The sequence below is a fragment of the Diospyros lotus genome, unplaced genomic scaffold (assembly GCF_014633365.1).
Source record: "Diospyros lotus cultivar Yz01 unplaced genomic scaffold, ASM1463336v1 superscaf1, whole genome shotgun sequence".
Lineage (NCBI taxonomy): Eukaryota > Viridiplantae > Streptophyta > Magnoliopsida > Ericales > Ebenaceae > Diospyros > Diospyros lotus.
Window position 1 is genome coordinate 6,814,454 of NW_026267104.1, and position 15,914 is coordinate 6,830,367.

At 35.8% G+C, this 15,914-nt stretch overlaps 2 protein-coding genes across 2 annotated transcripts; both read right to left on the reverse strand.

Moving 5' to 3' along the window:
* Window positions 1-917: 917 nt before the first annotated feature.
* On the reverse strand, window positions 918-10,408 carry LOC127793116 (U3 snoRNP-associated protein-like EMB2271). The gene is made up of 7 exons (XM_052323900.1): window positions 9,771-10,408; window positions 8,794-9,136; window positions 7,904-8,128; window positions 6,722-6,947; window positions 5,965-6,155; window positions 2,289-2,354; window positions 918-1,450 (listed from the first exon to the last, which is right to left on the reverse strand). Exons 1-7 carry the CDS (start codon window positions 10,208-10,210, stop codon window positions 1,373-1,375), a joined length of 1,569 nt encoding a protein of 522 aa, XP_052179860.1. The 5' UTR covers window positions 10,211-10,408; the 3' UTR covers window positions 918-1,372.
* Window positions 10,409-12,472: 2,064 nt separating this feature from the next.
* Window positions 12,473-15,735, reverse strand: LOC127792856 (uncharacterized). The gene is made up of 3 exons (XM_052323478.1): window positions 15,566-15,735; window positions 13,984-14,136; window positions 12,473-12,711 (listed from the first exon to the last, which is right to left on the reverse strand). Exons 1-3 carry the CDS (start codon window positions 15,679-15,681, stop codon window positions 12,612-12,614), a joined length of 369 nt encoding a protein of 122 aa, XP_052179438.1. The 5' UTR covers window positions 15,682-15,735; the 3' UTR covers window positions 12,473-12,611.
* Between the last annotated feature and the right edge of the window lie 179 nt (window positions 15,736-15,914).

The window sequence follows — 15,914 nt, forward strand, 5'->3', positions numbered from 1 at the left end:
CAATTTTGTTTGTTTGTTTGATGAATGACTTCAAATGGTCTGTGTGGCAAAAACGATTGACTAGGGAAACACCTCGCCCTGCAGACTCCAACCATCATTCGTATCACAGTGAGATGTAAGAATTATCTTATTTTTCATTCAATTGCCGGCATATATTCCCTTGCAATACAGGTTACATTTGAGTAAAAACTTTAATGAAAAAGAACATGTTACATGTGTAAGAAGGAACATATTATAAAAACTTGTACATCTATCCGCTAATTTTTTTATCATCTAATACTGCTTTGTCTAAGGGCGTGCAAGGTTATATTTTTGAAAAATAAAAACCGAATCAAACCAAATCGCTCGATCATTTTAATTTGTTGAACAGAAACTGAATCAGATGTGTGAAAAATTGAACCAACTGGTTTGCTTTTCAGTTTAACTCAATTAAAAATCGAGATGTGTTTGTTTTCTTCTTATTTTTTGAACAAAAATAAAATATTATAGTTGTTACATTCATGAGAGAAGTAAGAAATAAACCACCAGTTATCATAAATTTAAATTAAATGTCACTATCCATTCATCATCAAGTACATCAAATATTAATTATATTTAATATATAACATAAAGAGAATAAAATATTAATAGGAAAATTAAAAAAATCAGATTCCAATTGGGTTAAGTTCAGTTTTGTAACATCCATAATCGAAATCAAACCAAAATACTCCATTTTTTTAAACAGCAAACCAAAACCAATATAAAATTGAATTAAACACCTCGATTTGCTTCGATTTGATTTTTCAATTGCCTAGCTTTGTCCCCAGGGTAGCCAAAAGGTTTTAAAGTTGGGAGTGATGAAACTAGATCTTTATCTTGAAATCGGTATGATTGTGGACGCAGATAACGTTTTGTCAGGTTCACACCGTTGACAGTCGGTCTAAAAGAGGAATAAGATTACAGCAGGAACTACAGCTCTGTTCTACAAGCTCCGGTCCAGATGATTAAACGTTAATGAAAACATCTGAACCATGTAATGTATTTAAGCAGCGCTTTGTTCCAGAAACTGCAACAAACATATTATGAATAAACTTGTAAAAATGTGAAAAATTCATACAACCTTAGAAAATGACCTGAACCATCTGAAATACGAGAAGCAAGTCTAGCCATCACAGCTCTGATTGATACTCTTCCTCTTGTGGGGTGGGGGGAATTAAAATGTCAAAATCAGAACAAGCGCAAAATTCATAACAGGGCACAGCAGCGTGATTAAAGTATTCCCGTTGAGATCTTTGTAGACGCAGACGCCACAACGCAGCTGCACAACTTCTCATTTTAGTTTTTATATTCATGTTATAGTGTGATATCAAAATTGGGGGACTTCCAATCAATTTTACAAGAGCCTCAGGGGATGCACGGCAACCCCATTTTTTGCAGCAGGAACACGTCCCCATCTTCCCAAGCGGGGTTCCTGTCCAAAACAAATTAAGTGTGTTAAATATCAGAACCCTAGATACATTATTGTCAGCTGAACTTAAAACAACATATCATTCCTTATCCCATTATGTGGGGTTAAACAACATATCATTCCTTATCCCATTATGTGGGGTTGACTACATCAATTCTAATTTTAGCTTTCCATTTATTTCTATCTATGGCTTTAATAACACCTTTTGTAAGACCCATATAATACATATCAAATCTAAGTGCCTCCCACCAAGTTTCTTGGTCTTCTGCTACTTCTTTTATTAAATACTTATTTCATTACATCCATTAATATCTACTGTCGCACATGTTCCCCTTGAAAAGATTTGTTTTCCACATTTTAAAGGCCACCATCTAATTCTTGGGTTTCTTTTGGGCAATTTTTCCTCCAATTTTTTATATGGACTATGTCAAGTGGTCAACATCCTCCCGGTATAACATTACGATCCTTGCAACATAAGCAGTTCTCTTGGGATTACTGCCTTTGTGTGGTCCCCCGCCCCTCATACCATCGATTTTAATAAAGGAGATAAATCACAAGTGGAACCTTTGCTTCATTGTACAGGGCAATGAGTTGAACCCATGATCTACTGGTACGAATCCCAACTTATAAGCAGTTCTCTTGTCTCATAAGAAAATAGTCTATTTGGTAATTGATATGCCATTTTTATATGTTATTAAGCGTTCATCCCGTTTCTACTTGTGATTGATATGCCATTTTTATATGCGATTAAGTGTTATTCCTATATTTTTAAACCTAGTGTTGGCTAAAGATGAAGTCATGCCTTGGATAAAGATGGGAGGTGTTAAATGAGAAGCTTTACCTGCCCAACCCCAGCAACAAGGAACTCTCCAGATTTTGCAAAAGCCAATGAATTTACAAATCCAACCTGCATTGCAAAAGAGATTCATGTATTCCTTAAAACAGATTAAGAGACATCAAGTATTCAACATCATACTTGTTTGAATTGTAAATCTTAAAATCAGTATCAGCCATCATAAGAACCCATAAAAAAATTTACATGCCAAAGTGCTCCAACGAGTGCACTACATAGTGGGCATACAAATACTGGTTGTGAAACTGGGAAGAGCAGAGATAATTGCACTGTAGCAGAATACACGTAAGGAAATTTTCTTAGCTAAGGTTGGCAGACTTCTTAAATAAAAGCTGACTATAACATAAATGATGAGCATTAAAGCTCATTTCTCTGACATAAACAAATATCACAGGTGAGATTTTATAAACCTGTTTGGTTGCAACTTCAAAAATGAGAATGCATTTACCAGACTAATTCCTTAAACTGGTTTAAAATTTTTTTCCCCAAAACTATCCAGTTCTAGAAATCAGAATGGATATTTTTGGCAGCTTCAAAAGATGTTCTTACACAAAAATGAAAATTATATGAACTTGATGGCATTTTCAATGTTCTTAATACCTTAGGTTTCAAAAACAGCAACAATAACAACATATCAAGCCTTTGTCCCACTATGTAGGGTCAACTACATGCATTCTAACTCACCAGTCATTCGTTTCTATGGCTTTATCTTCTGTAAGGCTCTTATAACTCATATTATATTTCCCCCAAGTTAGTTATAACCAAAAACACACATTTATAACCAAACCTGTCCTATGATTGACAGTTCCACTCAAGATCAAATGCTCCTACGATCAATTAAATCGACCTTTTAAAAATAACTTCCCTAGTACTTCATAACTGGATTTGAAAGTGTTTCTAACTTAGATTTAGTTCTTTTCCATACCCACATGCAAGCAACCAAACGATCTCATAGTCTTGGATGTCATAGCAATGAATAAAACCTCTCTCTCTTGACCCATTTCATTAGGGTGTCGATGGTTGAGTGTTGTTGTGAACCACCAGGACTATCTTGGTTGATTCTTGAATCTGGCTCTTTAAAAGAAAAGCCGTTGAGTCCGAATACATGAATGGATACAAAGTGAGTTTACTGCTTTCTCCCAATCATAAATTAGCTGTGTCTAGACAGCCATTGTTTTTGGTTCTTTTCTTAGCAAATTGCTCCGAGTGGGAGGGTCAAAATGGAAACTTCTCATTTGTGGGGAATTTAACTCAGTGCAATTGGAAAGTATTGTCAATGGAAGAGGGAAAAAGGTACGTGGTACCTCAACTAAGGTCATGTGTGAATTTCAAAGAAACAAGCCTCTTTTTGTATGTCATAAGATCTTGTAGAACAAATACCACCAAAAAAGGAGTGAACATCATCATCATTAACTGCACCTTATCCTAAGTTAGGATCAGTGACATGACATTCATAATGTCAATTGATTTTAATACACATTGACAATACAAATCCATGCAAAAGAACGATGTAGCAAAGTTCTATGTCAAATCCCCTTCCCGAAATAACCCTCTAGTGAGGATGAACCTTGTACGAAAAGTCTAAAATCCATCTTCGTAGATAAAATAAAAATAAAGAACAGTGAAAAAAGTATGCTTCCTCTTAAACAATGAAAAACTCTCTTAGACTGCCAAAAACTCTCACATTCCTCTCTGTCATGTGCCTGAATATAAGGGTGGAAGAGGGAGTTAGCCTATATACGGGGAGGCCCTATGGTAATAACAGAAAGTAGGATAGTTATGTAGAGTTTGAATTTTGGCAGCAATCTTTTCTGCAGGAGCAGTATATAAGCCTGATCCCATGGTTGAAGGAATTATCGATGAATACAATTTGAGTTCATTGCCTGCCTCTCTCTTTTCTTCCCTCTCAATTCTCTCTTTCAATCCTTCCCTCTCTCTCACTATTTCCCTCCTAAAACCCTTAATTCTCCGAATTAGAGGAGAATTCTCCATTGTCAGATCAGAATCTGACACTCTCATGGCAAGTTCACACTATGTAACAAAAAACAGCGAGGGAACCTAATTGTGTCTTTGCCCCTCTATAACTTGTCTAGACTGTTTGCGATGCAGATTGAGATGGTGAAAATAGATATGATTTATGTACAAGACTAGAAAGTCCTTCAAACAAATATTGTTACATTCAATAGCCATTTTTCCCTTCCCTCTCAACAACACAATCACATAAAGCTTTGGCCTTGAAAGAAACCTATTATAGCACCAAGATATTTGATCAGTAAAAAACACTGACCTTACCAACCAAAGAAACGACCAGGGACTTCAAATTATTCAGCACGCCAACTGGAATTAACTCACATTTACTCAAATATATGCACAGGTTGGACATGATTAAAAACAACCCCCCCCCCCCCCCCCCAAAAAAAAAAAAAAAAAAAAAAAGAGGAGATTGCTTTCCACCTCAAAACATGACTCCGGCAACAAACAGAGAGGGAGGAAATAAAAGCTTTAAGGACATATGATGACCTCCCTTGTAAATCAAGCTTGGCTCATGAATACAAAGTAGGGCCACCATCTTATGGCAAATTGACTTGTCAAAAAAAGCCTATAAGGCTCTGCATCATTTACACATAACCAGGTGCTAACTTAGACTTGAGTTACATAGAAATGGACATGAATGTCAGGTACAGCTATGTAAGTGTTGGATTATCCAATTCTAACACATAAGAACTCAAGAATGTGAGTAATTTCATATTACGCTGCATATTTATTTTGTTTACTTGTGATAAATAGTATTTACATGGCTACAAGGAATTCATTTTTCTTTTTCTTTTTTGTGCATAGGCACATAACAGTAATGAGTTTTAAGCCTGGTTTCATATTTCTTCTTCTACTTCAAACTGTTGTTATGTTACCATATATCTCCTATCCTATCAAAAGTGCAATGTTTAGCACTTCAGAAATTAAAAATCCACCTGATATGCTTTAGCAAGTCAGAAATCCAGTGATCTAATTACTGCCTATTGCCACACCCCCACAATTTAATGAAATGCTTATTCAAATTCTTCCAGCATTAAAACCACTCGTCACTGTCCTTCTCTTATCCGTATCATATGCCCATTAAACAGAAAAAGAAAAGATACAGAAGTAGCAACAAGACCAAATGGCAAAATGCAAGTCCATTTCATTGAAAGAAACAAAGGAAGAAAAAAATATTACAAAAACAATAGAAATTTTATATTGACAATCAAGAGTATCATCCATTCCCATATTTTTTTGACATTTATACTAGAAAATGAACGAGGAAGTACAAACCTCATTAACTCAAAATGTAAACAGATTTCCGATCCTAATGGCATATAGTTTATCTTATTCTTCTTCTGCTTACATCAAAATTAAGATGTCTTCCAACTGTCAACAGATGTTTTCAGCAGTGTATGTTTTAGATAAGTATGGATGTTTTCAACAAGTTCAATAAGGCACCTTTAGGATATTTTTGTCTTTTTCTTTTTTTGGCTGCAGATAAGTACAGTTCACATTTTAAGAAATGTTTTAAGGAAAAGAAAGTCATGATTGCATACCAGAAAGGAAGCAGCTTCCATACAACAAATCTGTCTTATAATATAATAAAGCAACACAGGAAACTAAAAGTTGATACATATAAACTTACTAATGGAAGCTCAAACAAGGGACGGAAGTCTTTAAGTTCGCTACCAATTGCCCACAGACGAACAGAACCATTACCAGCTCCTGAAGCAGCAAGATCACTGCTTCTACATACAGTGACAGAACTGACCCATGAATATGCCGATGAGCAATGATTCCCAGGAATCTGGATGCCATTTGCCACAGGATTGGAATCTAAAGAAAATATCTCATCAAACCAGTGTTTCAATAGTTTACCAAAGGTGCCTCCAATAATAAATGTGGACCAAGACAGGAGAGAGAAAACCTCACAGAAGTGACATACACATAAAGACACATGTAAATAAATCATTAAATCTGGCACACAATAGAATAGGTTCAAAACTAAAAAACACTAGAGTACCTGCACATAACAAAAAACGGATCTGCACACTTGCACATCCATGAGCTCACACACACACACACACACACACACACATGCACACACACACACACACAGAGCGGAAGAAGAGAGGGAGGGAGAGAGATCTTTGGAAAAAAATTCTATAAATACATCTTTTCTTATTTTATTTCTGATTAACAAAATTAATTCATAACCACCAATTTTATTGGAGCAGTTTTGGAAAGAAGATTCACCAATGACAAAAACATAGAAAATTAATGTTGATGAATATTCAAGAACAAAAAAGATTCTTGAACTTAAGTGTAGCATAAAATGATTCTTTAACAAATAAGGTGAAAATATCCGGAAGCAACACTAAGCATAAAATTTAAACATTTACCTATATGACCATTCGGTAATCCTTCATTATGTCTCTGTTCCAACATGTTAGGTGACAGCAAGGCATGAGCATTTTTTACAATGTGAACAGGCTTCTTTCGCAGAACACTCCATTGCTCAATGCTTCCATCATCCGAGCCCGATAAAAATTCATCATTATTTATAAAACAACAGCACTCCAAAGATGATGCTGGAGCACGAAATACTAAGCGTGATTCCTCAGGGACCTATTTTGCAACAGTTAAAGTAAATGTTGGTAGATGAATGATTAACAAGAAAATCTCATACACAAGTTCAAAAACCTGTATGAATATTTTGAGTAAGGGCATATTCTAATGGTGCATAAAGATAATCCTAGTCTGCATTATTCATATCCAGATAAGTTAAAACAGATAATACTAGAAATAAGAATATGCAGATAGATGCCTTACATTATAATCGCCTATAAGACTCTTGTGTGAAAAGAAAAATCATCCCTCACCCCATATATTTATATCCATCTATCTACTTTTCAGATCACAGCAAAGGCATTACATACTCAAGACAACGACATGCCAGACTAGTTACTAGCTGATAATGTTAAAAACATATCATTGACTCCATCAGATCTCTCTATAGGACAATGAAATTTCTTCCTCCTAGGTGTGTCGAGGAGGTGTCCCCACAGGATGAATAACCTTTTTTACCCCTGCTTGCTTTTAAATTGTTAAAAGTGAGCAATGGTAAAAAAGGGAATTCACCCTGCCAGAACACCTACTCTGCAACTTGGGAGGAACAAAAATCGTTATCCCTCTCTATATCTCTACCTCTGTGTGCATGTGCACGCATGCACATCTGAGCTGGCAGGAATTGACAAATGTAATGATTAAGGTAAACCTATCTTGTAGTCCATTCTCAACCCTGGATTCAACAAGACACCAAGTACTTGTAAATAAATTCAATCACTAAAATTTTTCTTCTAGGTTATGCTCCCAATATATAATGGCAGAGAACCTCAACTTGGAAGGCAGTGGTTCCTACTTGCAGACACTAAAGGTAAGTTTCACACAGATAAACGCTCATCTTCCATCTACAAAAACCATGCAGGTATACACATTAAACAACGCCAAGTTCAATCATCTAAGCATTCAAACAATGAGAACAAATTTATTTGGACTATTTTCATAGAAGAGTTCTTCCTTACCTTAAACAAGTGCATAGACCGGTCGCGCCCAACTGTTAAAGCCCGCTCTTTCCTTAGGCAATCAATTCCTAGAACTTCACTTTGGTGACCAAATAATGTGTTTATGTAAGCTCTATCTTCAGCATTCCATATCTTAATAGTTCGATCAAATGACCCTGAAAACATTTCCGAGGTCCCTTGTCTGAATGTCAAACATGACACAGGTCCTCGATGACCAGGAAAAGCCTGTAATAACAATATTAATAAAATAGAGAAGTCAACAAAACATTAGCTGAAGGCATTAGCATAATATATGCATGCGTGTACAACAACAACAACTACAAGCCTTTGTCTCACTAGGTGCAAATATTATATATACATATATATATATATATATGTAAACAAATAAACAAACATAAAAGGAATCGGCACAATTCTGTGGTATTCCATAGAAACATGGTCTGAATGAAGATATAACAATATAAAAACAATTTCTAATCTATTCTGGGTAGTGGTTGCTGGAAATGAATCATTTCTTTTGAGTTTTGGTGAATTTAAATAATACAATGCTAATGTGGAAAAGAAATATCTAAACATAAAAGGGCACCAAACAGATCTATTCAGTTGTGTTTCAATCTTGATGCTAAATCATTTTCTCATATAAAATTGGGTAGACTAAATTGTAAATTCATTTAAGATAGATAAATGAATGGGAGAACATACAAAATGTCAAAATTTGCTATCAAAAGCACTTACCAAATTCCTTGCTTTGCAAGTTGTTACCAAGGCTACAGGGTATGACACCAGTAGACGATAACAGATATGAACCAGACACCAACCACCAGTGCAGCCATAATTAGACTAAAGTTTCTCCTAAATTTTTTATGAAAATATAATTCTAGAAACTGTACCTGAATATGCTCTCGAGTTCGAGTATCCCATAAATGCACATGACGATCTAAGCCTCCAGTGGCCAAGTAACGGCCATCTGAGCTGACATCAAGTGCCAAAACTTGTTTACTGTGCTTTGTAGCTCGGCCATGTGGATCTTTTGCGCCGTGGGACCTTATTACTTCCTCACTAGGCCAAAGGTACTTTTCAGCTTTCCCACTATCTACATCCCAATGAAGAATAATTCCATCTTTGGAAGCTGAAAATCCCCTTAGGTCATCTTCAGAAAGAGCTACAGCAGTCACTGATTGCCGGTGCTTCACCAAGACCCGGAATCCATCGGCACTTTCTGGCTTTTGAACCCTGAATTGTTTAGAGTAACAGAAATAAAAAATAAGCAATCTAGACTAAGAAACAAGTAGAGTTGTTTTTGCAATGAGGGCATTATACTTACCAACAGATACTTAACAAACACTCAAGCATCCTGCTTACAACATATACACAAAAACAACTTCTCAAAGAAAAAGATGGCAGACTAGTTTTACATATTTTTTTGGTACATAATTTTATTTTGACTTCACATGAGTTCGGCACAAGAAAGCACAGCAGGGGGATTAGTAAGATATCTGTAATTGAATGCTGAAAATTCCACGGGAAAAATCCATCCAACAAAACGCCATCAATAACTACAATATGAAATCGAGCACCACTATGGAGAAGCAGCAGAATAATCTGGATAATTTGATTCCGCTGACATGGATCGGGAGGATAGCATCATTATGCCTTTAGGATGAAAATAAAGATAACTTTACTGTCCAAGCGAATGAAAAAATTCCGAGATGAGTAAGACCATCAGCTGGAAAGAGTAATACCGTAGGCGTAGCAAGTGGCAAAAACACATATCGACACGGTTAAACAAACGCATTTTGTTAAGTACAGTATACAACACAGAAAACAAGGTGCTTAATTCAATGTTTGTTCCAGAAAATGCAATTACCTAGAAGCAATGAATCTGCGAACACGGCCGCTTTCCTCGAGCTGCTCCTGCTGTAGAATCTGCGCCACAAGCGAGTCCCTCTCGCCTTCTTTCTCACCATCATCTCTCACCCCATACTCCTCCTCCTCCTCCTTCTCTCTCTTCGCTATCGCCCTTATCTTCTCCAAGTACGCTTCCGCCACCCTCTTCCGCTTCTCGGCAGCAGTCTCTTCCTCCTCCTCATCCTCCTCTTTCTCTTCTCCGCCTCCCGCCTCGTCGTCCAAAAATTCTTGGGACTCCTCATCACTGCTCTGTATTTCGTCGTCGTCGCCGATTTTTCTCCTGCTGCGTGTCAATTCAGCGTCGAAGAACGGATCTTCGTTGATCGAAAACCCCGTCTTGCCTCTTTTGCTGCCCTTTTGAGCAGAAGCTTTCTTCCTCTTCAGGTCCTTGTTCTTCATGGTTCACTACACATATATATTACGAAAGAGATATTCCGGCAGCAGAGAAGTTTCAGGGAACAAATTGCTGGTTTCGGAATTATCCGGGTTTAAGGGAAGGGTTTGAGCTGGAGATGGCGGAGGGTTTAAGGTTAGGGCTTTTTCTGGAAGACGAAGAAGCAGAGGAAGAATTGAAACAAGACAGCAGAGCGGTAACATTGTGGCTGGGCCAACCGCCCAACCAGACTTTATAAATGGGCCGACGAACCCAACAAGTGAATGGGTCGGGCTTGAAGAAAGTCAAAAGGGACTGGGCTAGTTCTTGGGCCGGAGTCGATGGCGTAGTCTTCTTCCCATTGGATGGACAGAACTCGTATTTTGTTTAATAAATTACAATAACCATCTCGAAAATTGTCCTAATTGTAAGGATTATTTTTCACTTTCTGAGAATATGACTATGATCTCATTATCATTAAAAAATAATAAAAGAACTATTTTACTCTTATTAAATTTCTAAACTAAAAATATATAATATATATTTATACAAATTTATAATATATAAAATTTATTTATAAACTAATCGGGAAGAGACAAAGAGTTGATAGAAATCGATAGAATTAACTCTAATAACAAATAGCTTAATGGCAAGACAGTTTGAATATATCATCAACTAGTATGAGATTGTTACTTTGTTATTGCATTTAGAATAAGTCTCTCAAAATATATAGTTTTAAAAACTGTTTCACCAATTGAATTATCCCAAGTTTATTCACTTATTAAGATTAAAACTTGATACGTTATTATTTTATAACTACACCACCCGGACTTCTATTATCACGAAAGGGAGATATCTTACAGGCCAGGGCCGGCCCTACCTTGAAGCCATTTATGCCATGGCAATAGGCCCCCCAAATTAGAAGGCCCTATATTTTAGAAAATTTTTAATATTATATATATATTTTTTTATTTTTTAATAATTAATATTTTATTAAAAATTAAATATAAAACATTTTAATTTTTTTTAACTTTCTTTATCATTTTTTATTTTTTAACCGTTGTTGTGATATTTCCCATAAAACTCATGATTTATTAGATAAACTTGATTATGGAGATTTAATCAACAATTAAGAAAAATTGATTTTATATAAAGATGAACATAGTCCAACACATATTTGTAGAATGAAAAGTTATTGTTGGTGAATTTTATCCTTTAATATTATTAGTTTAATATTATATTTTGTTTCTCTCTATAAGAAAATCATGAATTTATAATTTTTTGCTCGCACTGATCTTTGTAGACTTTTAAAAAAAATTAATTTTATTATTATTTTTATTTATTATTGTAAGTTGTTTGGCTTTTTTTTTCTGAGATATTATATTTTAGTTAAAAATTTATTATTGTTAAGAGATTATTATATTTTGTAATTGATTGAATTTTAATTTTTTTTATTTAATAAAATGATGAAATATTTATGTAAGAAAATATATTATTTATTTTTTTATAAAAAAATTAATACTGAAATGCCTCAACAAACCTTTTCGTCTAAAGCCACCAACTCTGTTGGGCCAGCTCTGCTTACAGCATGGGAATAGGCTGATCATCAAAGGGAGATACCTACAGCTCTGGCATTGTGGTTCGGTTCTAGAATTGTTCACAGGGAAAAAGCCTACACAGCCAGCATGCTCGCAGTCAACTTGAACCTCCATAACTGTGAAAAGATGGCCCTCCCAGATGGTGTGATGGAAATTGTTGATCCTAAGCTCACAAAAGATGAAGATGAGGCAAGTAGCAATAATGGAATTACCAAGACACGGGCATGTTTGGCATCTCTACTTCAAGTTGGAGTTCTATGTTTCAGGAGATTATCCAAGTGAAGACACAGATACTGAAGATGTTCTCATGGAGCTCCACTTAGCTTAAAACACATTTCTTGGGGTGGAGAGATTGACAAATAGTAGAGAAACCTTTCGTTGAAAGTCTAATCCATAGCCTAGGACTTTATGCATCTGTTAAGGTCATCTTAGTGCTGCTCTGTTCTTTGCATGCAGTAGTCTTCTTGAAAGACAAGCTTAACCATGCAGCTTAGTTTCACCAATTTCAAGACCATGGAGGATGGACTGATCGAGTCATTGGATCTCACAACTGTAGAAAATTATGTAACATTAGCTTTTCTTTTTCCTCCTTTTGGGACGACGGACCTGAAGTTCCCAGCTCAATTTTGTAGATAGAATTTGTTATTCGAACAGCTGATCACTTCTCAGTAGCAAATTTGCTCAGAAAAAGAGAAAGAAGGAATGACAGAATAAGAGGAAGAGATGCAAATATATTCTACAAGAATCAACATGGGATAAATCTTCGGTTGGATTTCTCCACTCAGGGAAACAGACCTAATACATGTAGTAAGGCAATGTGCCAGTGTCACTAGGGAATTTCAAGGTCTGGTCTCCTATCAAGCGCTTCTATTGCCGAATCATCAGGAAATGCATCTGGATAGGTAGCCATAATCTTTGCTTTCAGACTTCTGCCAATTCAAAAACAAAACCAAATCATCAAAACTCTAACACGCACGAACAAATTAAATAAGAAACTGAAAGACAAATAGTCATTAAGTAACAAAAAAGATCATACTGCCCAACAAAAAAATAAATATATATCATACCAAATCCGGGTAATTGAAACAGAAATTTAAGCAACAAAAGCACTTGTGTATTTTCCACTGACTATAGCAGAACAATACAGGATGAAAAGGTAACAAAGAAAGTGAGGCCGGACTAGGAGACCTAGGTTAAACAGTTTTTCATGTCTGTAGGTGAGACTTTATCTCGGCATCTGATTCATATAATTCTGCATTTCAAGAACTTCTGGACCCAGCAGAATATTCATACTTCTTAATCTTCTGAGTTCTGGGCTAAAATCATATTTGTGTAATATAAGTTAACCCTTGATATATTGTTGTTGCTGTTGTATACATTGTTATGCAAGGAGACTTGATTCATATTAAGGCAACAAGTCATAAATAATATAAAAAGAGAGTTCTATATGCATTAATCATACACCTGAGGATGAAACAACAAACATATTTTAGGCACATGTCCAACAAGATGCTGGACACATTTTACACCCTCACCCAAGTCTCTGTGTCCAAATAAAGGTATTTAACCCATTTAGAAGAGCAAATCCATTTAGAGTTTCTCCAATAGCAATGTTTATCAAAAAGAATAACTGTGTTACGAGCCCAACCCTCATAAAGGTGGTTGCCAACATACATGCTCCTAATGCGTCATGTCTCAGATCTGGATACGAAAAAAAGGAATGCCTAATTTTTTGTGAAACTGATAAGCTGGTGGAGCTAAAAAAAAACTATCAGATCAAGTCTTCCTGGGCTTTCAGGTAATTGACTTTGCGTACTCACTGAAAAGGAAATTTTCTAGAGAACAATCTGTACCTCTAATAAGGTTTAAAGAATCTGACTCAATTGATATTTCGTGTTTCAAAGGGATCTTCTATCTCCTTTCCATTTTATTTTGGCCATGGAGGTTTTAGTTAATTAGCTCTCAGAGTGGAAGCTTAGGAGTGCATCAATGGATCTTAGGTTCATCCATAAAGCTGACCCTCACTGAAGAAACAACATCACGTTACTACCAAGACTTGCCCTTGCATGTACATCAGAAACCTCTAGAGAGTTATCATTAAGAAACTAAACATTCCTAACCATAATCATCCTGTAAGTACGTCATAGCAATTATGCAGAAATGCTACAGCTTTGTAATGGCAAGTAATCTGACAACCATACCTCAGTTTCTGAAATATGTAATCAAGATCTGATTTCATTGACTTTAACAGACGTGTATTTCTAGAAAAGTCGCTAGAAACCTCAGCATAGCAATTCTCTGAATATTCATTAAAATGAGAAAGAACAGCATGACTATCCTGCAACCTTCCCAATCTGCAATTGGCCGTATAAATAAATTATTAGGAAAAAGTGAGTGAGATAAAGCAAGTTTTAAAAAAGGAAAACTTGCAACAACCAGCTCAATTACCGAAGTGAATGCCTTCTCCCAAATAATAAGACGGTGCTTGAGAAGCACTCAAGTGACTATGTAAGAACCCCCAAATAAAATTCATAAATTAAAGGCCAACCAAATTTATTGAAGAAAGGAATGTGCAGTAAGCAACATAGAAAAGAAGACAATCATGTCCCTGTCAATGCGCTAAAGACACCTAGAGGATCTTAACAATCCTAGGGAGTGCACTAACTCTTTGGCAGCAGCTGTTGGTGGGAGATTAGTAACAAATCAAATGAGGCAATGTTATTTGTGAAACACTTATCACTTCATTGTAAATGTAATAGCGGTAAACCTTGGACCAAAAAGGAGATTTAGAAATTGTTTATCACCACTTACCCCAGAAAATGGTGAATTACCCAACAAGAGTCAAATGGAAAGGTCAATCGCAAGATTCTACTTTTTCTTTTAGAACGTGGCACATGCAGGTTTCATGGTTATCTTGTCTTGTACAATACGTAAAACCACAGTTCACCATTTGATGCGTTCTTGAATATACTTTTTAAGAATTTGCTTAACAAAATCTATGTAGAGTGGGTATGACAAGCTGCAAAAGAGAAAGAAAGGAGTAACAGCAATGAATAAAGAAAACGATATGAATCAACTCATTTCTTTTGTTTGACCATTGCAGGGGTATAATAGAACGCAAATCACATTTTCAGTTGGTCTTACCAAATGAATGGAAAAGAAAAAAAGAAATAATTAGCTTTCTCACTTGTAAAAAATTTATTAATGATTAAAGGCCAAATTGGGATAAGAGAACTAAGATGTTCTATTGTTCATTAGTTCCTTCACATTTAAGCCCCTGCCTTTAAGTAGCTGTTTCTACTCCACAACCACAAGATCAGGCCTAAGCCTTCAACCATAGAGTGCCTAAATCTATCTTAACGCATCTCAGAGTCATGAAAACCTCCCAAAACAGTCCAAGAAACCAAATACAAGAATCACTTCAAATTTGCTACCTACACCATGTCGTCGGGTACCAACTAGTTTCCAGCCTTCCCAAGCTTAATCACCCGTTTTCGCCAGCATACACTTTTTTTTAATTAAGACTACTAACTAGGTACTCTAGTTTGCCTTCTCTTGTTGATTTGGGCCACACAAATACATCAAATTTCACCCCACCTCCTACCCCCCCCCCCCCCAAAAAAACCTAAAACAACTGACAAAAATTGTCGAAAATCGATTAACTATAGGTACCAAAGGATTCAGAATCCGTTAGCAGCAATCGGTTCCGCAAGTAGCACAAACAAATGTTCAGACATACATAAATAGATACATGTATATTCAGAAGGGGAGGATACATCATACACGAGGTGCTGCAACTGTTTGAGAGCATTCAAATCCTCGGCATTGACTAGGGTTTTGAATTCACGGCTCACTTCTTCTGAAGCCGCTTCGATCCGCTCTTTCTCCAATTGCTCCATGTCTACGAGAGAGAGAGAGAGAGAGAGAGAGAGAGGTTTGGAACAGAAGAGGATGAAAGGAAGAAAATGAGAAGTTAACTGGCCCGAGCTTTTTTGCAAAGTGATTAATTATTCTCAAAATAATTTACTTAATAATAATTCTAAAAGTAATAAAATAATTTAAAATATTGGTTTGTGAAGTACGTTATTAGTTATATTTTTTAAAATATTAGTTATCCTATATAATATAATTG